Source organism: Suricata suricatta, chromosome 6 (assembly GCF_006229205.1).
Source record: "Suricata suricatta isolate VVHF042 chromosome 6, meerkat_22Aug2017_6uvM2_HiC, whole genome shotgun sequence".
NCBI classification, from domain to species: Eukaryota; Metazoa; Chordata; class Mammalia; order Carnivora; family Herpestidae; genus Suricata; species Suricata suricatta.
The window spans coordinates 20,987,293-21,011,510 of NC_043705.1; the positions used below are offsets into that span (position 1 = coordinate 20,987,293).

Sequence of the window (24,218 nt, forward strand, 5' to 3'; positions counted from 1 at the left end):
GAGAAGGAAAAAGAGGAGGCATCAACAAAACCTTGCTGTGACCGAAATGCCCTTCTTGTGTGCCACACTTACCATTTAAAAGCACGCAGCTGAAGGGCTCTGTGTGCCCTTTATATCCTCAGAGCAAACACTTACAAGTTTTGTGACAGTGCATTTGGGAGACAGACCTGAGTAACAGCAGTGGACTGGCTTTTCCTTTTCTACACCCGGAGATCACATAATTGGGAAGGAACAGATGGGAAATCCCTAGAGAACATGAAACTTGAAAAATAGAGAGAAGATAAATCTTAATAAAGGGCAGCTGAAAAAAATACATGGATGCATAGAAAATAATAAGCCTTCTGAAATGACCAGGGAATGTTTAGAAAAACAGATTCCCCTAAGTTCATAGATTGCACTAGTATTCTCTTTAAAAATAAGAGCTCAAGAGATGAAAGTTAAAGGGAAATGTAAATTAACAAGAGGACTTGAAAAGTAGACATACTCAGTTCAAAGAAAGAAAAATAAAAGGGAAAATGAAAGTATTGTAGAGGCGAACACCACATTAATGGCTGTAGACATTGGTAGGAGGCAAGATGGACAGGATTAAGGAGTCACACAATAAAAAGAATAAGCAAATAGGGATATAAAATAAATTAGACAGATTTTGGAAACAAACAATTATTTGACATATGCTAGTTGGTGTTCCTGCAGAAAAAAAAAATCAAGAGAAGATTTTTATTTGAAACCTAATAAAGGAAAACTTTGTAGACTTGAATCTCTAGCAACAGAGCACATTGTGTTCCAGGAACAAACAACCTGGTGCAGGATGATCATCAGAAAAATATAGGCTGGTAAAACTATGGAGCACAAATTAAAGATCTGTAAGGAGATGCTGAGGCCAAGAAAACAAGGGTTATAAAAAGTGTAGGGTGAAGATACAAAACAGCTCAGGCATCTCTCCAAATGAAGACAAAACACTCAATGCCAGAAAAGAAACAAAAAACGAACGTAATACATTCACCTAAGAATTTTACTTTTGACCCTGTTGTTCTTTGAGTATAAAGAGGTGTTTTCAAAACGCAACAGAATCAGAGACTATAATACCCATATATTTATAAGAACGCAAATACTTTAAAACTCACTCAGTGGAAATGCCCAGTCACCCTGAAGACAGAGCAGAACTTAGAAATGAGGGAATCATCTTCAGCTAAAAGGATTGATTGAATCCACTTAAATATAGAAGATTGAACGTCTTCAAATTATGTTTACAGATGGAATGGAAGTATGAATTATGAAAATAGAAAAATAATTCTAGGACTAACAGTGATGGGAATTGGTTGGGAGGAGAGGCGGAAATACAAGTGCTAATTTTTTCATCTTATATAGTAAGTCCGTATACAGTGTAAATAAGAGGCTCCTTCACATTTCTTTAAACTTTTTTATTATCTTAAAAGTAGGCATTTTCTTTAGGTTTATTTATTTTGGGGGGGGGGAGAGGGAGGGAGGAGGTGAGGGAGGGAGGGAGGAGGAGTGGGGGAGGGGCAGAGAGAGATTCCCAAACAGGTTCTGTGCTGATAGCCCAGAGCCCAGTGCGGGGCTTGATCCCATGAACTATAAAATCATGACCTGAGCCGAAACTAAGAGTCAGTTGCTTAACCAACTGAGCCAACCAGGTGTCTCAAAAGTAGGTATTTTTTATGGAGTAGGATATTTAGCCAACTGTGAGGTTCGGCAATGAGCCATACAAACCCACCTGTATCTCTGACAGCATTTGCAGTTTTGAAGTCCCTAAAGCCCCTTTTGGGTTCAGTCATTCCCTAAGTACTCACAGAACTCACTGGAAGCTGTTAGGCTTATAACTATTGTTTATTACATCTAAGGATCTAAAGGATCCAGATTAAAATCAGAGGAGGAAGTAGTGGGCGGAATCAGGAGGGCACCAAATGCAAGGCTTCTACCCTTTCCTGTGGGGACAGGATGGCATTACTCTCTTGGAATTGACAGGTGACAGTGTACCTGCAGTATTGCCAGCCAGGGAAACTCACCAGCCTTGATGTCCACAGTTTAAATGGAGTTGGCTGCTACTGTGGCTGACCTTCATCTCTAGTCCCTCAAGAGGTCAAGCTAGGGGATCCAAAGCCCAACTCTACATCACATTGTCAGTGTGGTTCAGGGACACGAAATGTAACTCATATTGTCACTCTCCAAATGCCGAACGTCCTGAGGCTAACAGATATACTCCTGTTGGCCATGGCATTGCAGGGGCCTAGAGACGATCTGCCAGAGCTGAGAGGGAAAGCCAGACCTCTGGTTAAACTGCAGGGTTAAGGTTAAATGCTTTACCTCACAGGGACTGAGATCTCATACACTAGAGAAACACTGTAATTTAACTTGAGTTCCATTTCGTTGGTTAAATTCAAGGAAATTTTTAAAAATTATTTTTATTTTTATTTTTTTAATGTTTATTTATTTTTGAGAGAGAGTGAGAGACAGAGTGCAAGCAGGGAAGGGACAGAGAGAGAGGGAGACACAGAATCTGAAGCAGGCTCCAGGCTCCGAGCTGTCAGCATACAGCCTGATGTGGGACTTGAACCCACGAACCGCAAATTCCTGTCCTGAGCCGAAGTCGGAGGCTTGAACCAACTGAGCCACCTAGGTGCCCCTAAATTCAAGGAAATTTAAATTAATTTCATTTCCTAAAATGGTATGGTTTCATTTTTCAGAGATTATATTTGATTCCCTCTATCCGTTTAAACACATTTGTAATGATGCCCATCAAATGTACTCCTTTATACAGTCTATTAAAAGTGTTCAATATGCCTGACCCTGTGATTCCAGTGAACACAGTGCATATAAGTTTCTGTTCATGTGCAGGTTATATTCTGTTGCGGAGGTCAGAAACAAACAAGATAAGTATCTATTAATGACTTTTGTATTTCCTTTCCAGCTTCTAAGTTCCCAGATGTGAATATACACAAGCACACAGACACGTATGGGAACGCTGAGGCAGTGTGTACAGCCCCCAGGTGTGTGCTTCACAGAAGTGCTGGGGATCCCTTTACGTCTGTTATGAATGCAACCCGGTGCACCTTTGCTCTCAACACACATACCTGTGTGTGCATGTAGACATTTAGGGGATATTAAAGTGAGGATGTGGCCACCTGGGTGGCTCAGTCGGTTAAGTGTTTGCTTTTGGCTCAGGTCATGATCTCATGGTTTGTGAGTTCCGGTCCCACATCGGGTTCTGCACGGACAGTACAGAGCCTGCTTGGGATTCTCTCCCCCTTTCTCTCTGCTCCTCCTCCACTTGGGGGCTCTCTCTCTCCTCTCTCTCTCTCTCTCTCTCTCTCTCTGTCTCTTGCTCTTTCTTCTCTCTCTTTCACTTTCTGAGTAAATAAATAAAAAGACAAAAACAATTTTAAGGTGGGGATTTAGTTTTTGTGTGTTATTATAACAGCCATTTTTGTAATCTTGTGGGATCTCGAAGGCAAGAAAAAGTAGAAATCCGTCTAGCTGAAACTTAATGCTCAGACCCAGACTATCTCAAGATGCTGTGATATATTTAAGATTCATTCGTATGATAAAATTACCCAGTTTGTGACCTGCCAGTCCCCTATGTGGTAACAGGCACACTGAGCGGTGGTTTGGTGTAGAATGAATCTCTTCCATGAATGCAGTTGACAAATTAATCTAAAAGAAATAACAATAATGCTGATATCGTCAGTTCCTGAGCAAAGTTTTCAAAACATAAAACATGTTAAAAGAGATGGGTAATGAACAGGGCTCTGTACTTGTTTGACCAAAATGATAAATGCAGCTCGGGAACTTCTGGGATCTCTCCTTTTACTAGTAGGCAGGTGGCCAGAAGGCTGTTTTCCCAGTTACAAAGACCAACAGGATGTAAGCTTGTTTTTTAGTAAAGAACCTTTATGTCTACAATAACAATACATTTTGTTTTTCTGCCTCTGTCCCTGACCCACACCTTAAAATGGGATAATATTAATTTCTGCCGCATAAGATATGTTGATGATTAAATTAAGTACTGTTCTTAGGCTTGTAGCCTTGTCTGGCATGCAGCAGGAGCTCAGTCACTGTCAGTTGGTGTCATTTATATTCATCACAAGTGATGAATTCTGATTCTAATTACATGCTTATTTTTATTGACATTAAAAACAGGGGCGCCTGGGTGGCTCAGTCATTTAAGCTTCAGCTCATGACTTTGGCTTAGGTCATGATCTCGTGGCTCCCTGAGTTCAAGCCCTGTGTCTGTGCTGCCAGCACAGAACCTGCTTGGCAGGTTCCCCCTCTGCCACCCCAGCCCAGTGCATGTGCTCTATTTCTCTCTCTTTCTCAAAATAAACTTAAGAAAAAAAAAAAAAAAAGAAATGTTTGTGTCTAGTCATCAATGATAAATAATACATTTATCCCTGGGCATCTGGGTGCCTCATTCCATTAAGCGTTCCACTTCAGCTCAGGTCATGATCTCATGGTTTGTGAGTCTGAGCCCTGAGTCAGCTCTGCGCTGACAGCTCAGAGCCTGGAGCCTGCTTCAGATTCTGTGTGTGTGTCTTTCTCTCTGTCCCTACCCTGCTTGTGTGCTCGCTCGCTCGCTCTCTCTCTCTCTCACAAAAGTAAATAAACATTACAAAAATTTTTCTAATAATACATTTATCTCACTAATTTTATTAATCTTTTCCCACTTTTTGTTCTATATTTGTTCACTTTGTTTCTCCTCTTTGTCTCGTCTTCTGTGTCCTTCCTTATTATTTTTTCTTACCTCCTTTTATTATCTCCACTTTAGCTTACCATTTTCTAGGTCCCCTTAATAAGATTGTATGTTTAATGGATCAGGAAAACCTCAGTGTTCTTATATATAAAATAAAGGAGCTGGATTGAACCAATCTGCAGTTTTCTCACAGGGTCACGCATTAGTGGATCCATGAATCCGCATGACATGGTAACAGGGACATCACGGCAGCCGCAAATATCTGAGGACAAGGCGTGATGTCCACTTAGCTTGTTTCCCAGTCTGGTGACCGTGTTCTATCCAATGTGCCATCTCATAGCACACGAGTGCACAGAGGTACTGAGTTAGTTTAGGGACATGAAGGTGAAAGGCCTAGGGAAAAAGTTCATGGTCAGTGTCAAATATCAACTATTTTTTAGGCATCTGATCCCTTTTCAAGGGATTGTAAACTTAGTAAACGACCAAATCCTTGCATTCACATAGTTGGCATTTTAGTTCTATTAAAACTTTTATTCCAAAGGATGTTTTTGAATGATTGCCAAAGGAGCAGGCAAGAAGTGAGTTGGTACAGTAGATCACTGAGGGCTTGATACCACTCATTAAAGAATAAAATTAATATCTTGCTAAGATAATCTGCAGCATAAAATGAGATTGCAGTAAATGGAAGTATACGAATGCTACTTACTATTGCCTTCAGTTTTGAGCTTCAAATATATATCTTTAATTTTTTATCAGTAAAGTTTAGTTATAGCAATAAATCTACATTCTCATTATTTCAGTTGACTGAACAAAAAGTCCATGACCAGCAGATGTCACTGCACAAATGAGTATTTCATTGTTTTTCTTTATTGTGTGTTTGATTTTGTCTTGGCAGCTTTTACTCACTTTCGAGTTGATAAAGTATGATTTTCAGAAAGATGAACCTGTTAGAAATGAACAGGGCTGGTGTACTCCTGTGAAAAAAGGTAAGATTCTTGCGTTTGGCCAGGTCCCTTCGGGCAACATTTCTGAATTTCTGTTTAATTACCACCAAGTTTAGAATGAATGGCCATGAGTAATGTGTGAGGAGACTTGTTCGGAATTTCAGTGCAAGAAGAAGAGTTTAATTATTAGATGTTAGGGGTCCCAGATGGGTCATTCAGATAGGAAGCTATTGAAATTTAGAACAGATTACTACTGGGTTCTTATTTACTTTTTTAAAAAATGCTTATTTGTTCATTTTGAGAGAAAAAGAGAGCAAGCAGAGGAGTGGCAGAGAGAGCAGGTCAGAGAGAGCGGAGCCTGACAAAGGGCTCAGTCTTAATACCCTGAGATCATGACCTGAGCCTAAACCAAGAGTTGGATGCGTAACCAACTGAGCCACCCAGGCGCTCTGGACTTATATTTTTCTCAGTCTACCATGTCTAATTGTGATAGTGGCACTAATGTCTATATGACTAAGATAATATGAAAAATAATGCCTTCGTTATCGTTCTAGGTATAGTGGAAAGTCAGGCAGACTTGGATTTAAATGTGGACTCTCACACTTAGAAACTGTCCAACTTTAGACGACCCCTCAGGCTGAGACTATTTTCTTCATATGTAGAGTAGAGGTAACACTGTTTGTTTGAGGGTATTGTTCACAATTAAAGGAGATGATTTATGTAGAACCCGGCAGAGAGCCTGGCTGGCTTGCTCCTTCTCTTCTTCCTCTCACTCCCCTCCTCCCCCAGGGAAAACTTGCTGATAATTTTTGGTTAGACATGTTAATAAAAGCGAGTGCCCCAATTAACTTGCTGCTGCATATAATCAGTCTAGACATTTAAATGTAGATATGTGCATTTGGAATTGTTTAGACATTCAGTCTGAATAAATCAGGTCAAAATTACTTTTTGCCGCCTCAGAATATGCTTAGACCACATTTCAGAGATGATTTCATTTAAATTGTTACTTCAGATGTGGAGATAAAGGTTGCAGGCCTGGTCGGTTTGTTTGTTCTGGTGGCCACAAGCTTGGAAAGAATATAAGCCTCATCTGTTAAAACACAAATTTCCTTCTCCTCTGACTTTCCAGCCTAAGGGCATTTATAAAATATCCTTCCCTAATTCAACTCTATAAGCTGTGTCCAAGAGAAGAGCCATTTCAAAAAGGTTGCAAAGGCCTTTATATACACAGACTTTTCTAGTGTGTTTTATTTTGTTTTATTTATTTTATTTTATTTTATTTTACAATTTTGTTTAAGTACTCTCTGTACCCAATGTGCGGCTCAAACGCATAACCTCAGGATAAAGAGTCACATACTCTACTGACCAAACCAGCCAAGCACCTGGCTGTATCTTATTTATTACAATTACAATCATATCTGACATTGGAACTACTTATGTAAGAACTGCTTATGTAAACCCAGGGTTTCTTAAAAAGCAGATTGTCCCCAAACATCTGCTTTAGTGTTTTACAATTCTAAATATGAATTGCTCAGTATTTTTTTCCATTAATGATATTGTGTCTTGCATACATTTGCCTAAAACAGATAGAAGAAACACTATAATCTTTTTAAGCATTTGCAATAATTAATTTGTCAGGGAAGAAACTATCAACCTACATCTTGATGAAGAAAAAAAAAGAACATAGATTCTAAGGGAAATAAGAGAAGCTTAGAAATTTCTGAAAAAGAGGATTTGTAGACTGAAGGAGTATGTGATGGAAGACAGGCTTAGGAGTCAGATGAACCCAGTTTAAAAAAACTCCCACATTTGGCAAGTGTGTGACACTGAGCACATTACTTTCTCTTTCTCGGTTTCTTCACCTCTAAGATGGAGATAATATGAGGGCTTGTGTAATAGGTTTGTGATGAGAATCAAATGGGATCCGTAAAGTGCTCAGAATAATGACTGGTCCCTAGAAAGTGCTCAGAAAGTGTAGCAATGGCGATGGTGATGATGAAGATGAAGCTGTCAGTGATGACAGTGACAACAGGAGCCTCCTCTGTGGAGCAGGTGTGGTTTTGCCAGTGGCATATATGCCTTTGGAAGCCAGGATGTCCAGAAGGAGTGGAAGCAATGAGAGTTGAATAGAGAATGTTAAAATGATATAAATCACTTTACAGTGTGCTGGAATTAACCCCATCTAATTAATCATGTGGATGTTGCCTCTCTTAGAATATTCTGGGACAGGGGTGTCTAGGTGCCTCAGTCTGTTAAGCATCTGACTTCGGCTCAGGTCATGATTTCACATCTCAACTCATGATCTCATGGTTTGTGAGTTCAAGCCCCTCACCAGGCTCTCTATGTTCAGCACAGAGCCTGCTTTGGATCCTGTCTCCCTCTCTCTGCCTCTTCCCCTCTCTCTCTTTCTCTCAAAAGTAAATAAACATTTAAAAAATTTTTCTCAGGCAGTGATTGCTACTTCCCTTTGCCTTCTACCCTTCTCATAATAGAAGTAGTTTTTTACCGTGCTGCTTGCTGGGCAAAATCCTGATTAATTTGAGTAAATGTGGTTGAAAATTTTTTTCATATAATGAATCTAAACTAATGCTAATAACTTGTATGCCTCATCTCTTGCTCATTGAGGATTTCCAGACAACATTCCATAAGAATAAAACATTTTCTTCAACTTCTAATAACTTGTAGACCAGAGATAGTACTGAACAGAAACCTTGTTCAGGAAACTTAACTTAAATTTGAGTTCTAGGTCCATTCTTTTCCATCTGTTGGTCTTCGGTAATTTACTTCACCCTTTTGGGCCATGGTTTCTTCCCTGTGAAACAGGGATTTTAATGATCAATTTCAAAGGCTTTTTGTGCAGAATAAACAGGATAACGTTTGCAAGGGGCTCATGGAGATTGCTACATAGTACATGCCCAATAAATATCGCTGCAATCATAATCTTTAAATTATCACTGTCGTTATTTATAGGGGTGTCATTATTCTCAGTGTTAAAATCTATGTAACATAAAAGAAAAGTAGCCTTTGGTCATCCACACAGGATGTAAAATAAATTTAATATGGTTTTGTTGACATTCACTTTCCTTTTCATTAGTTTTTCCGAAGCAATTTGTGTCTGTGGCAGTCTGTGAAAGAATATGCTAGATGTGGACACCTAGAGTGAATGAGGTCAAATATAATAAAAATAAGTTCAGGGGAAGATCAGCAACACTGGTTGGGTTCCTCAGATATCAAGTACGTGCGTGAAATGTATAGTAATCATTTTGATCAAATAACTGAAAATTCCGTTTCTCTCCCAGGAGAACCTGGACTTCTCATTTCTCGAGTGAATGAGAAGAAGCCCTTCTTTGGTTACGCGGGGAATAAGAAGCACACAGAAAGGAAACTGCTTTATGATGTTTTTAAGAAGGGAGATGTTTACTTCAACACAGGAGACTTAATATTCCAAGATCAGGAGAATTTCCTTTATTTTTGGGACCGGATTGGAGACACTTTCAGGTATGAAGTATCATCGGCCGCTCTGCTGGTTGTGTGACTGGGAACCATGCTCTACGGAGGCTCTATGGAAACATTCTAGACCCCATGCTCTTTACCTTCAGGGCAGACAGAGCGCTTTTATCTCAATAATGTCTCCTCATTTAAAAATTCATTGACCATCTGTTGCTAGATTAAAACATGAGTTAAATCTTGATGTCAATTGTTATCATTACTTTAGTGAATCAGAGTGATCCAAATCAGTGCGCTCCCTTCATTAGGATATAAAATAGACAGATATAGCATCTAAATGTCAGGGTTGAAACAGAAAGCAATCTGGTCAAACATGGTCTAATTCTTGACCTAATGATAAAAGCAATGAAGCAGCGAAATTTATCTTATTTACATTTCTTTCTTAATTCCTTAAGATTATTTTGGTCTTATGAAATTATTAGTCATGGTCTATGACTATGGAACAGTGAAGAATATACAAGAGACATTCAAAAAATGTTTGAATGAATAAATGAGTCATACTTCCTGCCTCCTCACTTTCTTGTACCATGATATGTGCTTACCATAAGTAAAATTATTTTAATTGAAATTGAATATTCCTGGTGTGCCTGGGTGGCTCAATCGGTTAATCATCTGACTTCAGCTCAGGTCATGATCTCGCAGTCCCTGAGATCGAGCCCCCTAGAGGGCTCCGTGCTGACAGCTCAGAGCCTGGAACCTGCTTCAGAGTCTGTGTCTCCCTCTCTCTCTGCCCATTCCCTGCTCATATTCTGTCTCTCTCTCTTCCTCAAAAATAAACATTAATAAAATTAAAAAGTTTTTAAAAGAGTATTCATCACCGTTTGAGGAGCCAAAGGGATTAATCCCTAGCAATTAGGTCAGTATGTGGAGAGACCACTGTAGTGTTCCTTTCATTTTTTTCTGTCTCTCATTAGAGAGAGGGGAATGTTTTGTACCGAACTGTTAATACCTCTGAAAATAGAGAGATTTATCATTCTTGTCTTTTTATGACATAGAAAAACACTTAACAGTAACCATTTATACAAATGAAACACAGATAAAGTTATTTTAATGAAAACACTGATTCTGGTTTATTGACTTGTCAACAATGTGCTCCCTTACACGTACCTTCCGTTTGTTCTGAAAACTACCGTTGTGTTCGGGTTCTAGTTGCTGGCACGGAGCCAAACACAAGGCACTAAAACCGGGTACCTACTTTTTCACATGTAGGTGCATTAATTAGAACTTGTTTTTCATTTAGGTGGAAAGGAGAAAATGTTGCAACCACAGAGGTGGCTGATGTTATTGGAATGTTGGATTTCATACAGGAAACAAATGTCTATGGGGTGCCGGTGCAAGGTATGAGTATATTTCCGGTTTGGGAAGAATTCTCTGAATAGAATGTGCCACTTTCCTTTACTTTTGCAGTGATCTTACTAATGCAACATGTCATTTTTTTTTTATCAGTTAAAATAAGTATCTTAGTCTTGCCTTGGCCAGGAATGCTCTAGACCAGGCTAACAAATTTTATGGTCACATCAGGTACCAACTTAAGTTTAATGTATGTGTGTATTTTTAGGTAAAGCTTGAAAACTCTGGTCAGTGACTCACTGCTCGAAAATAGTTCCAGCTTTTCCATAGTTTATTATTGTTCTCTTTATGACGAGCGTTTATACATGCTACTAAACAGGGATGTGTTCTAGTTTAAATGTTTTATGATACTGACTTGCAGCTAAGTTGAGTCTTCTTCAAAAATAATTTTAAAATCTGTTTGGCCTCATTTATCTTTGAAAGTATGCAGAAGAGGGTTTCTCACGGTGGTGAAAATGGCAAAGAAGAGTTACCAACTTCGAATTATAGGATTAGTTCACCCCTTGGCTCTTTTTTTCTGTTTTGATAAATAATGTTTTTCAACTAATGTTTGTAGGTGCCCAGGACACATGAGGTGGGAGTATTAAATGGGGGGCAGAGGAAGGGGACATTTACTCTAACAGACAGACATTAGGTGCTGGAGAAACACTACAGGAGATTCTAATTACCTGGAAAAATCCATAGGTGGCTTGATCAGCAGTAAGTGATCTGTGGAATTAGTTATGAAAATACCAGTCTAGTTTTTAAATTTAAAGACAGTGTTGTCTTTTATTTTTTTGCATTGACCCTTAATATGGATATTTGTCTGGAATATACTCACCTGTAAACAAATATTTCCTCTTAATATTTTATATTAATAGTGGTAGGATGTCACCTAAGGGTCTTTTTTTTAAGTTTTTAAAAAATATTTATTTATTTTTGAGAGACAGAGAGAGACAGTTCATGAGCAGGGGAGGGGAAGAGAGACAGACACACAGAACCAGAAGCAGGCTCCAGGCTCTAAGCTGTCAGCACAGAGCCTGATGCAGGGCTCGAACCCACAAACTGTGAGATCATGACGTGAGCTGAAGTCGGACGCTCAAATGACTGAGCCACCCAGGCGCCCCAACTGGAGGTTATTGATGGTGTCTTCCATTCCATCTATTTCATTTTTGTGGTGTGGATCATTAAGAATAGATTCAACCATTCCCTGTTCCTAACTTATTTCTGGGAAGCAAATCATATGCTCAAGGAAGGACCCACACATTTATGCTACTGTTTCATTGTTATTGCTGTGACAGGATTAATTTCTCTCTTTGCAGCTATTAGTATGTAATTAACAGGACCGTTTTAAAAATCGCCTCATCCCTGTAAAATTAATGCTATTTCAAACTTTTTTTTTTCAGATTATGAAGGGAAAGCAGGAATGGCTTCTATTATTTTAAAGCCAAATAGGTCGTTAGACTTGGAGAAAGTTTATGAACAAGTTGTGTCTTTTCTACCAGCTTATGCCTGCCCAAGATTTTTAAGAATTCAGGTAATCTTACTGCTTGCATTTTAAGAATTCAGGTAACTGTACTTTAGTAAAGATTCAGCTGAACTACAAGACCAGGAGATGGTCTACTTACAAAATAATATTTTATCTTGGGCATTTTATTTCTATTAGAAAATCTCAAGAACACTGAAAAGCATTGGGATGCTACTTTATGCCATCTTCAAAGCCTACAGAAGGGAGTATGATGAAATGCTAGGATGTCTTTGTCTTTGTCCTCATTATAGAACTGTTTTCTTCCTCTTCACTCAAGACCTCAGAGAGGTGGCAAGCCAGAACTACATTTCACTCAAGTCTTGTAAAGACATTTGGTGCTCTGTGCCTAAAATTACGTCCCACCACGCTGACCTCAAGGTGTCTGCAGGATGTGTGCAGAGCCTAAAAGCAAATGGCTTTAAGCAATTCTGCTTTTAATTTTCATCCTCCTTTCGTCCAACTTCCCTCCGGGACTTTATACCTTTAGGGAATTCTGAAGGTATTTTGGGAGCTGAGCATTCTCTTGTTAGGCTATTAGAATTAAAAAAAAAAAAAACAGTAAAAAGAAAAGTTTACTTTGCTCCTGTATCAATTTGCTTGCAGATTTTTTCAGCCATTCATGTGTTTAGTACTGTGAACCCAAAGCTCATATTTATCATCTCTTAACATCCAATCACATAGAGCTTTTCTGGATATACTTGTCATATCATTGTTACATCCCTCGTGAAGCATTCGATGGCCTAATCTTCATCTTTAAAGCATTTGTTGAGCATCTTTGTGGCCCTGTCACTACTTGGCCCATGGGACACATCATCTTAACTGTCATAAATACATATTTTATTTACATAATTTTTTATTTTAAGAGCTTTTTTATACACTACCTCAGATTATTTTCATTAAAATGCTCTGCAATACTAAAGGTAAGTAAATGAAGCAGAAGTAACACATTTTCAACTGGAATTTTTATTGAGATCATTGTAGACTCATGCTATTATAAGAAATAGTACAGAAAGACCCTCTGTGTACCGATTACTTGATTTCCTCCACTGGTGACATTTTTCTAAACTGTCATAACCTGGACATCGACAGTGATACAATCTGTCCATCTTATTACATTTCCTGCTTTACTTGTATTCGCACACATTGTGTGTGTGTGTGTGTGTGTGTGTGTGTGTGTGTGTGTGCGCGCAGGCACGCACACAGGTGTATATTAAGGTCTATACATTTTAATCACTCGTGGTGCTTCATTCATCATTGACTGTAGTCAAGATATGAGCCTTTCTGATACCACAACGACTCTTCATGTTTCCCTCTTAAAACCATACCCAGGTCCCTTTGGCCTCCCCACACTGCCCTAGAAACAGTATTGTAATGGAGTACCGTTGATGGATTAAATAATATCTTAAACGTTTTCCCCCAGGGCAACTTAAAATCCACTTTCATTAAGCAAAAGAAATATTTTAGCTTTGAACTACTCTAGAAGTTTAAATCAGTCTTGGACCAACTTAGAAAATATTTTAGTGTCATTAAACACCTCGAAGAACTAGAGCCATGACTGTTCTATTTATTATAGTATTTGCAATAGTTAGCACAATGCAAGATACTTGGTTGGCAGTCAAAATATTTATTTAACAAATGGATTCTAATAAATGATGTGACAGATGCAGTGCAAAAAGTACAAGTCACGTCTGACAAAATGAATAAAGCAACTATCTTATCAAAATCAAATCAAAGTCCATTTAGCACAACTTTTAAAAAATGAATTTTTTGGCCAATAAATTTACAAGAAAAATTTTTATATGGTATTACTCAGAATGGGTGCAATGAAATTAAATGGTCCTTTCATTCTGCTTGTAGAAACACAAAGTGTTATCATCTCTCTAGAAAACAATGTGGTAAATTTATAATCAGACTCTTAGAATTTCATATGTTTTGACTCCATAATTTCATTTTATGAAATGTATCCTTAGAAAATAATCAAAGATGAACAAATGTTATAAATAAAGATGTTCTTCAAAGTGTTATTTATAGCAATAAAAGTTTGTGATATTCTTTATATATTAGAAGAGTAATGTTAATTAAAATATTATAATTTGATGAGATCTTATTAAACCATTGCCTAATCATTTTTCATTATGTAATGAAAAAGTACCTAATCTGGGAGAAATGTACCTGGCACATTATAAAGCTTTTTTTTTTTTTAAGGTAGAACATAGTAGTGTAAATTCAGTGAGCTTCTAATTTTCTAAAAATGAGAAAAAGAGTATGTGTTTCTACGTAATTCTAATTCTGTGATGACAGTATTGGGGAAGGACAGGGACAGGAAGGATGAGATCAGGGAAGGAAATTCACAGAGAACTTGAATCTTGAATTAGTTCAGAAGGATAAATAAAAATGGCCATATTACTCATAGAATCTTTATAAGGACAGTCATCTGATTTAAAACAAGCTGCTTCTCCATGAGTGAAATAGCCACAAAGAGATATATTTTATCTTCTTTATTTAAAAAATTAATATTTATTTATTTTTTTGAGATAGACAGGGCATGAGCAGGGGAGGGCAGAGAGACAGGGAGACACAGAATCTGAAGCAGGTTCTAGGCTCTGAGCTGTCAGCACAGAGCCTGACGCAGGGCTGGAACTCACCAACCATGAGATTGTGACCTGAGCCAAATGACTGAGCCACCCAGGCACCCCCATTTTATCTCCTTTAAATCCCTTAAAGTAGAGCTTCTGAAATTTTCTAGATTCATGGCATATGTAGTGTCTCAGTAAATATTTTCTGCATTCTTGAATACCGCAAGTACCTAAACATTCATTTACTCATTATTTAGGTCAAAACAAATTTATAAGTCTAACAAATGAGTTGCTGTTTGAAAAGGCAATCCATACTATTTGAAAGAAAAGATACCCTTAGTTCTAAATAACCAGAAGTACCAAAGAGATGTAAATTAGGCGTTATACAACTCCTCAAACCCTGGGATTAGATCAGACTGAACGGGGCCAGCCTAATTCCTTGTCCCACGCTGATTTTTGGCTGTACTTGCCTTTTATCACACAAGCACTGAGAACCCTGTTTCACAAAGACACGAGATCATTGGAAAAAATGTATCACAAACTAATACTGGAACTGTGAACTACTTTGAGCTAGAAGTTTGCTAGTGGTGACCAATAGATGCCACTGGGTTTACCTAGAAAATTTGAAATATCCCTTGGGCCCTCTGGAAATTCACCAGGGATACCACACAGCACCTAAATGAAGAGATTGGCAACCCAAGTTTTAGACCATCCTTTACCTTTCTGATGTTTATGGAATTCTGCCTCATGAAATAGAATGTTCTCTTTTATAGCTCTTATCTTCTTGGTGTCTGACAGCATTCTCTGTACATGATGTACTGGCAGTGAACTCAAGAGATAAGTGTGTGTGTGTTTTAGACATGTTTATAATGAGGCATAATTAGTTTTTGAGAATTTTTATAATTCTTTTTTTAATATTATGTTTGGGAAAGTGCAAGTGGGGGAGGGGCAGCAAAAGGGAGACAGAGGATCTGAAGCAGGGTCTGCTAACAGGCTGACAGCAGTGAGCCCAATGTGGGACTTGAATTCATGAACCATCAGATCATGACCTGAGCCAAAGTCGGACATGATCAACTGAGACACCCAGGTGACCCAACAATTTTCATGATTCTTATAGGTTGAATAAAGTTCAGAGATAAATTGAAGTAAAGATTTCAGTGTTGGAGAGGGCATTTTAAAATTTCTAATGTTGAATTATTAGTAGTAAATAGAGAGATGGTCAATGGATATGAAAGTGTTACAATTAAACATTGTAGTCTATATTACCGAATGTTTTGATTATATATTTTAGATAACGTTAAACGATCCCACTAATTCTGGCCATTATTTTATAGGAGAAGATGGAAATAACAGGGACTTTCAAACTACAGAAGTTTCGTTTGGTAGAAGAAGGATTTAATCCACTGAAAATTTCTGACCCACTTTATTTCATGGATAACTTGAAAAAATCTTATGTTCCCTTGACTAAAGAACTTTATGATCACATCATGTTAGGGGAAGTCAAACTTTAAGATTTTTTTACTTATTGCTTCTTAGGCCAGGAGAGAGAAGAGTGTGTGATTCTTTAACATGAAATGAGGAAGAGAATGGACATTAATTAACATATGCTGGATTTTCTTAATATGCAACAGCTGTTCTTTCAGTAGGAACTTTAATTCAAAGCAACCTTTAGTTGATTATTTGTTTTACCTATTTTAGGGTTCAGTGCATAACTAATATTTGCATTAATTGTAAAGATTGTAAATGATAAATGGTTAACAATTTAGACACTAAAAATGCACTTTGAAATATTTAAAGTTTCTAGCTTTGAAAAATTGATTTTTACTCACATTATTGATTTTTATGTGCTCTGTCCTATAACTCAGTAAAATCATTTTCATTAATATGTGTTTTGAGGGTTTTTTTTTCCCTGATGTTTTTAATTGTAAACTTCCAGAAGAGGAAGCTGACTGGCCACATATATGCACTCCTCTCAACCTTATCTTGAACTCACATTCAGATGATAAAACATAGAAGTATGAGACAGCAAACAAGAAAACTGGGAAGCTTGAAACATTTAGGAACTTTTTGAAAATACATGAATGGGATCAACTTGCTAAAATCCAACAGAGATCTAGAAACCACTAACGATACAGAGAAACAGTGGACTAGAATCGAATGTAGGTATTAACCCCAAGATCGGAGGCAGAAAAGGCTTTGCATGTGAGCAGTCTTGTGAGTTGTTAACTGAGAAATGTATGGCAGGCAGTATAATACATGACCTTGGACTTCTTTCCATCTGGAAGCACCAGGCTCCAAGGTTTGCTTCAAGCTAGAACCGCGTGAATGACTCTCAGCAAAGTGAGCTTTCTCCCACAGGAGGGGCTCGTGGACCTGGCCTGGGACAAGGAGCAGAGCGCGGCAGGAAGCTTCCTGCACAACCAGAAGGAAAACTGGCTTTTCCTCAGGTTGCCTCTCCTGCTAAAAGGCTTATTTTGGTTGGAAGAGAATTTTCAGATCCTGTAGTTCCTTTTCGTCATTGTTTGGGGGAAAAAATGGTTATGAAGTTGAAATCTGTTTTAAATGTAAAGGTTAACCGTAAGTAACATAGAAATAAGAGGTCAAACTTTAGAATAAGAAGAGATAATATAATCAATTTTGCAAAGCTCAAGAGAAAAAAATTGTTAAAGTAGTAAATAAGTGTATTCTCCTACTGTCTAAGTAAGAATGGATAAATGATAAAAGTTCTTTGTTAAAAAAACTATTAAATGAATGAATAAATCAGCATGTAATTATTACATTGTGATTGGTGTTCCTTACCTTTCCCATTAAAAAATTGCTTTGCCTTTCTGTATATATTTTTAATTGACGGGTGCTCTTTACTGCAATGAATCTGAATGAACATTTCTCTACTAATTCCTAACTCTTTGAAAATCTTTGTATATTCAAAATCTAACAGAGCACCTAACAGAACTAGAAGGGGAGCAGCAAGAGCACCCCAGACCCAGCAGCAGAAGAAAAATAAAGATCAGGGCACAAATAAACAATATAGAATCCAAAAAAACAGTTGAGCAGATCAATGAAACCAAGAGTTGTTTTTTTGAAGAAATAAACAAAATTGATATACCTCTAACCAGTCTCCTTAGAAAGAAAACACCCAAATAGATAAAATAATGAATGAAAATGGATCTATTACAACCAATCCCTTAGAAATACAAGCAATCATCAGAGATTACTATGAAAAACCATATGCCAACAAACTGGACAATCTAGAAGAAATGGACAAATTCCTAAATGCACATGCACTACCAAAATTCAAAAGAGAAGAGATAGAAGCATGAATAGACCGATAACCAATTCCAGGGGAATTCTACCAGACATTTAAAGCAGAGCTCATACCCATTCTTCTCAAACTATTCCAAAAAATAGAAATAGAAGGAAAACTTCCAAACTCATTCTACGAAGCCAGCATCACCTTGATACTCAAACCAGACAGAGACCCAACAAAAAAAGAGAACTACAAACCAATATCCTTAATGAGTACAGATGCAAAAATACTCAACAAAATACTAACAAATCGAATTCAACAGCATATAAAAAGAATTATCCATCATGATCAAGTGAGATTCATTCCTGGATCACAAGACTGGTTCAGTATTCGCAAATCCATCAATGTGATACATCACGTTAACAAAAGAAAAGATAAAAAACCGTATGATCCTGTCGATAGATGCAGAAAAAGCATTTGACAAAATACAGCACCCTTTCTGAATAAAAACCCTTGAGAAAGTCGGAATAGAAGGAATTTACCTAAACATTAAAAAACAATTTATGAAAAGCCCACAGCTAATATCATCCTCAATGGGGAAAAACTGAGAGCTTTCCCCCTGAGGTCAGGAACACAACAGAGGTGTCCACTCTCACCACAGTTGTTTAACATAGTGCTGGAAGTCCTAGCATCAGCAATAAGACAATAAAAGGAAATAAAAGGCATCAGAATTGGCAAAGAAGAAGTCAAACTTTCACTTTTCACAGATGACATGATACTCTACATGGAAAACCTGATCAACTCCACCAGAAGCCTTCTAGAACTGATCAATGAATTCAGTAAAGTTTCAAGGTACAAAGTCAATGTACAGAAATCGGTTGCATTTCTATACACCGAAAATGAAGCAATGGAAAGAGAAATCAAGAAACTGATCCCATTCATGATTGCACAAAAAACCATAAAATACCTAGGAATAAACCTAGCCAAGGATGTAAAAGACGTATATGATGAAAACTATAGAAAACTTGTGAAAGAAATTGAAGAAGACCCCAAGAAATGGGAAAACATCCATGCTCATGAATTGGAAGAATGAACATTGTGAAAATGTCATTATTACCCAAAGCATTCTACACATTCAATGCCATCCCCATCAAAATTGCACCAGCATTCTTCTCAAAGCTAAAATTTGTATGGAACCACAAAAGACCGTGAATAGCCAAAGTAATATTGAAGAAGAAAACCAAAATGGGAAGCATCACAATCCCAGCCTTTAGCCTCTACTACAAAGCAGTCAAAGTCAAGACAGTATAGTATTGGCACAAAAACAGAACCATAGACCAATGGAATAGAATAGAGAACCCATAACTGGGCCCACAAATGTACGGCCAATTAATCTTTGACAAAGCAGGAAAGAGTATCCAATGGAAAAAAGACAGCCTCTTTAGCAGATGGTGCTGGGAGAACTGGACAGCAACATGCAGAAGAATGAAACTAGACCACTTTCTTACACCATACACAAAAATAAACTCAAAATGGATGAAGGACCTGAATGTGAGATAGGAAACCATCAAAACCCTTGAGGAGAAAGCAGGAAACAACCTCCTAGACCTCAACTGTAGCACTTTCTTACTCGACACATTCTCAAAGGCAAGGGAAATAAAAGCAAAAATGAACTATTGGGACCTCATGAAGATAAAATGCTTCTGCACTGCAAAGGAAACAGTCAAGAAAACTAATAGGCAACTGAAGGAATGGGAAAAGATAGTTGCAAATGATATATCAGATAAAGGGCGAGTATCCAAAATATACAAGGAATCAAACTCCACACCCGAAAAACAAATAATCCAGTGAAGAAATGGGCAGAAGACATGAACAGACACTTCTCCAAAGAGGACATCCAGATGGCCAACAGGCATATGAAACAATGCTCAGTATCACTCATCATCAGGGAAACACAAATCAAAACCACACTGAGATACCACCTCATGCTTTTCAGAGTGGCTAAAATGAACAAATCAAGAGACTATACATGCTGGCAAGGATGTGGAGAGACGAGCACCCTCATACACTGTTGGTAGGAAGGTAAACTGGTGCAGCTGCTCTGAAAACAGTGTAGAGGTTCCTCAAAAAACTATCAGTAGAACTCCCCTATGACCCAGAAATAGCACTGCTAAGGATTTTCCCGAGGGATATGGAAGTGCTGATGCATAGGAGCACATGTATCCCAATGTTCATAGCGGCACTTTCAACAATAGCCAAATCATGGAAACAGCCTAAATGTCCATCCACTGATGAATGGATCAAGAAGATGTGGTTTATCTATACAATGGAATACTACATGGCAATGAGAAAAAATTAAATCTGGCTATTTGTAGCAACATGGATGGACCTTGAGGGTGTCATACTAAATGAAATAAGCCAGGCAGAGGAGGACAGATACCGTATGTCTACACTCATAGGTCTAACAGGAGAAACCCAACAGAGGACCATAGGGAGGGAAGGGAGAAAGAGAGTTGGGGAGAGAGAGAGGGACGCAAATCATGAGAGACTATTGAATACTGAAAATGAACCAGGGCTGAAGGGGGAGGTGGGAAGGGGGGTGGAGGTAATGGAGGAGGGCAATTGAGGGGGGAGAAGCACTGGGTGTTATAGGGAAACCAATTTGACAATAAACTATTAAAAAAAATAAAAACAAAATTTTAAAATGTAAAAAAAAAAAACTTTGTGGATTAGATCATAATGGAGAATTTAGCATACACATTTCACTCCCTTACCCACACCTTTTCTGTCAAATCCGTTACAGTAAAAGACAAAATATTATGAAGAAAATAATCCACTAAAAGATAGGGGGGAACAAAAGAGTCTGTCTTCTGTAGATAAAACATTGTCAGAAATTACTGGATATTCCTGGGGGAAAACAAAGCCTCACACTTATGCAATTGAAAACTGCTTCAAAGGCAAAAGAAACTCCAACCACATTGAAAACATTCATAAAGACCAAGATGGGCACTGTGTGTAATTAGGTTAATTAACTAGAAAATTAAGATAGTGAGTTTCTCTGCCTTTCCCTTGATTGTAAAAAATTTCCATCAGCGCAGAAAATAATTCATGACATAAAGAAAATAAGACTGCATGACATTCAAAACACCTTTAAAACAAAAGACACTAAGGATTTAAGTTTTTAAAGAGTTGGGAAGTAAGACAAACACCTAGAAACTTGGGGAAGGAAGTTGCCCACATGTATAATATATTAAGAACAAACACTTGCAAAAAAAAATTATAAAAGAATATGAGAAATGGAACTCCTACCAAGATCCAACTTTACTAGTTAAAAGCAGGGGGAATGGAGGTTTCTGAATTATAATTTCAAAAAAAAAAAAAGTCCTTAAGAGAATATAGAAAAGAGAGGCTTCTTCCTGGAGTGGAAAGTTTCTCATCTTAGGGACTTAGAGATGAGGCTATTTCAGAAATAGAATGGTTCCCATGACTTCCATTTTAGCAGGAGATTAGTGAGAAGGACACTGGGTTTCGAGCAGGCCGGGGGCTAGAAATAAGGGGCATCTCAGGAACTAACAGCATGGATCTTTGGGAGTCAAATAAAACAATGACTTTTTCAGAGACAGTTGCACGGCACATAATTCAATGCCACCTTCCTCTCCCAAGTGTCCACTGCACACTCTCAGGACGTAGACCCAAAGTTCAGGAAAATGATTGATGGAAAAGAGCCCGAAATTACCTGAAATTAAGTGCTGCCTTTGAAAAAGTAAATTAGATTAATTCTGTTTCAAACTGAAATTCAGTATCTTAACTTTTAATTCCTGATATGGAAGAAAATTTGCAATAAAGGAACTCTCCAGATAAATACTCAGAGAATGTCCATTAATTGTTCTTCTGAGGGTCTTCTAGGATGATTCATGAGCCAATTCGCTTAGAATTGGCAGATATTTTGCCTCTTCTACCTGTTTATGAATCAGGACTGGAAATAGGAAGAGCAGCCAAGTGATTACTTAGGCTTCCATATGCCTGACGGATGGGAAGAAGGAACCTGTACCAGTAATGGATGGGGCGAGTGACAGACGTAATGCTGACATCCTGCTGCCACATCTGGGAATGGAATTAGGTAAGTCACTGCTATTTTTTTTTTTATGATGGCTCTTTGTGCTATTTCTGGAATGTACTATTTTCTGTAAGTGAACATCTGAGCCAAATCATGCCATTTTTCTACAGATATTTTGTAAATTGTCAATGACATAAAGAAAAATTAAACCAAATTCTCTATATATTAAGAGTTGCAGCATTGAGACCACATATTATATTCTCATGCAAATAAACTAAAAATATTGAATATGTGAAAGCTTATGCCAAAAAGGCAATAACTTAATGAACAAATTTCTGTCAGACTGAATTTAACAAACAAAAAGGTAATTCTTTCTTGATGTTGCCAAGAAAACCAAGAAGGGAAAAATATGACTTAATTGGTTTATATCAAAGAGAATGGTCAAATCTACTATTATACATCCTGTACTAGTCAAATATGTTGGTGACTGAGAAGCAAGCCAAACTATTATGTTTAAAAAGGAAATCTATGAGGCACCTGGGTGGCTCAGTCACTTAAGCATCCAACTTGGGCTCAAGCCATGATGTCACTGTCTGTGCTGACAGCTCAGAGCCTGGAGCCTGCTTTGGATTCTGTGTCTCCCCGTCTCTCTCTCTCCCTCCCCCACTCGTGCTTTGTCTCTCTTGCTCTCAAATATAAATAAAACATTAAACTTCTAAAAATAATAAAATAAAAAGGAAGTTTAGGGGTTCCTGAGTGGCTTAGTCTCTTAAGTGTCCAACTCTTGGTATTGGTTCAGATCACCACCTTATGGTTTGTGGATTTGAGTCCTGCATCAGGCCCTGCACTGACAGTGTGGAGCCTGCTTGGGATTCTCTCTCTCCCACTCTGTCCCTCCCCTGCTAGCACTCTCCATCTCTCAAATAAATAAACTTCAAAAAAAATTTTTTAATAAAAATACATAAAAATAAAAAGGAAGTCTATAAATGGTGAAATGTTTTTGATCTGCATCAAAATACCTGATTTTGCTATTTAATTACTTTCATACTCTATTTAAACCCAAGAAGAAAACTTTATCTGTAGCTATTACAATGCATCTGCTATGAAAAGATGAAAAGACATTTAGATCAAATGGGGTTTTGTAGTAAAAGGAATTAATTTTTTTTCTGGGAAATAGGAGACGTTCCATATATTAACAAAACAAAGCAATAATACAGATTTCTCAGATGTTTTTCTTAGACCATTTCTTAGTCATTCAAGCTGGGCTAAAAAAAAGACTGTGGGCAAGAACACAGAGGTAACCCCAGTCTTATCATGAGAAAAAGCATCAGAAAAATGCCAAATGAAAACACTTTCCAAAATACCTGACTAGCACTCCTCAAAACTATCAAGGTCAGTAAAGACCCAGAGATATACAGACCTGTGTCTACGGTTTTTAGAAAATTACTGCCTTTGTGTTAAGGGAGATGTCAGATTAACATGTTCTATAAACTCTATGCAATAGTGAATTATGATCTTATTATTAATCTGTAGTGATTTTTATTTCTTAAAAAATTTCCCAAACAGTGGAATATATCTACTGGCCCATACTACAGATGTAGGAGTTTAATGCATACCAAAATATTCTTTTTTTTTATTTTTATGTTTATTTATTTTTGAGAGAGAAGAGTACACAAGCTAGGGAGGGGCAGAGAGAGAGGGAGACACAGAGTCGGAAGCAGGCTCCAGGCTGTGAGCTGTCTGTGCAGAGCCAGACATGGGGCTCAAACCCACAAACTGCGAGATCACGACTTGAGCTCAATTGACTGAGCCACCCAGGCGCCCTGGCCAAAATATTCTTTTAATATATGATTCCTGGAAATTAAATGCATTGCCACCTTGACATCGCCTCGTCTGGTGTCCAGCATTATGACTTTCTCTTTAAACGCTGGAGTAGGAGGAACCTTGGTGGCTCAGTTGGTTAAGTGTCTGACTCTTTGTTTTGGCTCAGATCATGATTTGTGGGTTGGAGCCCCACACTGGTAGCCTGAGATTTTCTGTCTCCTTCTCTCTCTGCCCCTCTCCTGCTCGAGCTCTCTCTCTCACGCACAAAATAAATAAGTATATCTAAAAAAAATGAAAAATAAACTCAGGAGTAAAGTGCAATTCGAGTCAGGGCTACTGTGTTCTCTTCTCTCACAGCCTCAGCGTTTACCTAGCTGGGTCACCTTTGGTAGGTCACTTCTCTAGCCCTTCTTTGCCTCACCTGTAAATTGGAGTTATAAATCTATAACTCCAAGTATAAATCTTACAAATATGCTGTGGAGATGAAATGGACAACAA

At 37.8% G+C, this 24,218-nt stretch overlaps 1 protein-coding gene across 1 annotated transcript in view; it reads left to right on the forward strand.

Annotated features, from left to right (window-relative positions):
- SLC27A6 (solute carrier family 27 member 6) overlaps positions 1 to 17,369 on the forward strand; it is a 74,995-nt gene extending 57,626 nt beyond the window's left edge. The window contains exons 6-10 of the mRNA XM_029942496.1: positions 5,604 to 5,694; positions 8,952 to 9,150; positions 10,400 to 10,497; positions 11,895 to 12,025; positions 15,927 to 17,369. Coding sequence (XP_029798356.1) covers positions 5,604 to 5,694; positions 8,952 to 9,150; positions 10,400 to 10,497; positions 11,895 to 12,025; positions 15,927 to 16,103 — 696 coding nt within the window. The 3' untranslated portion in view covers positions 16,104 to 17,369. The remainder of the gene's footprint in view (positions 1 to 5,603; positions 5,695 to 8,951; positions 9,151 to 10,399; positions 10,498 to 11,894; positions 12,026 to 15,926) is intronic.
- Positions 17,370 to 24,218: the final 6,849 nt, after the last annotated feature.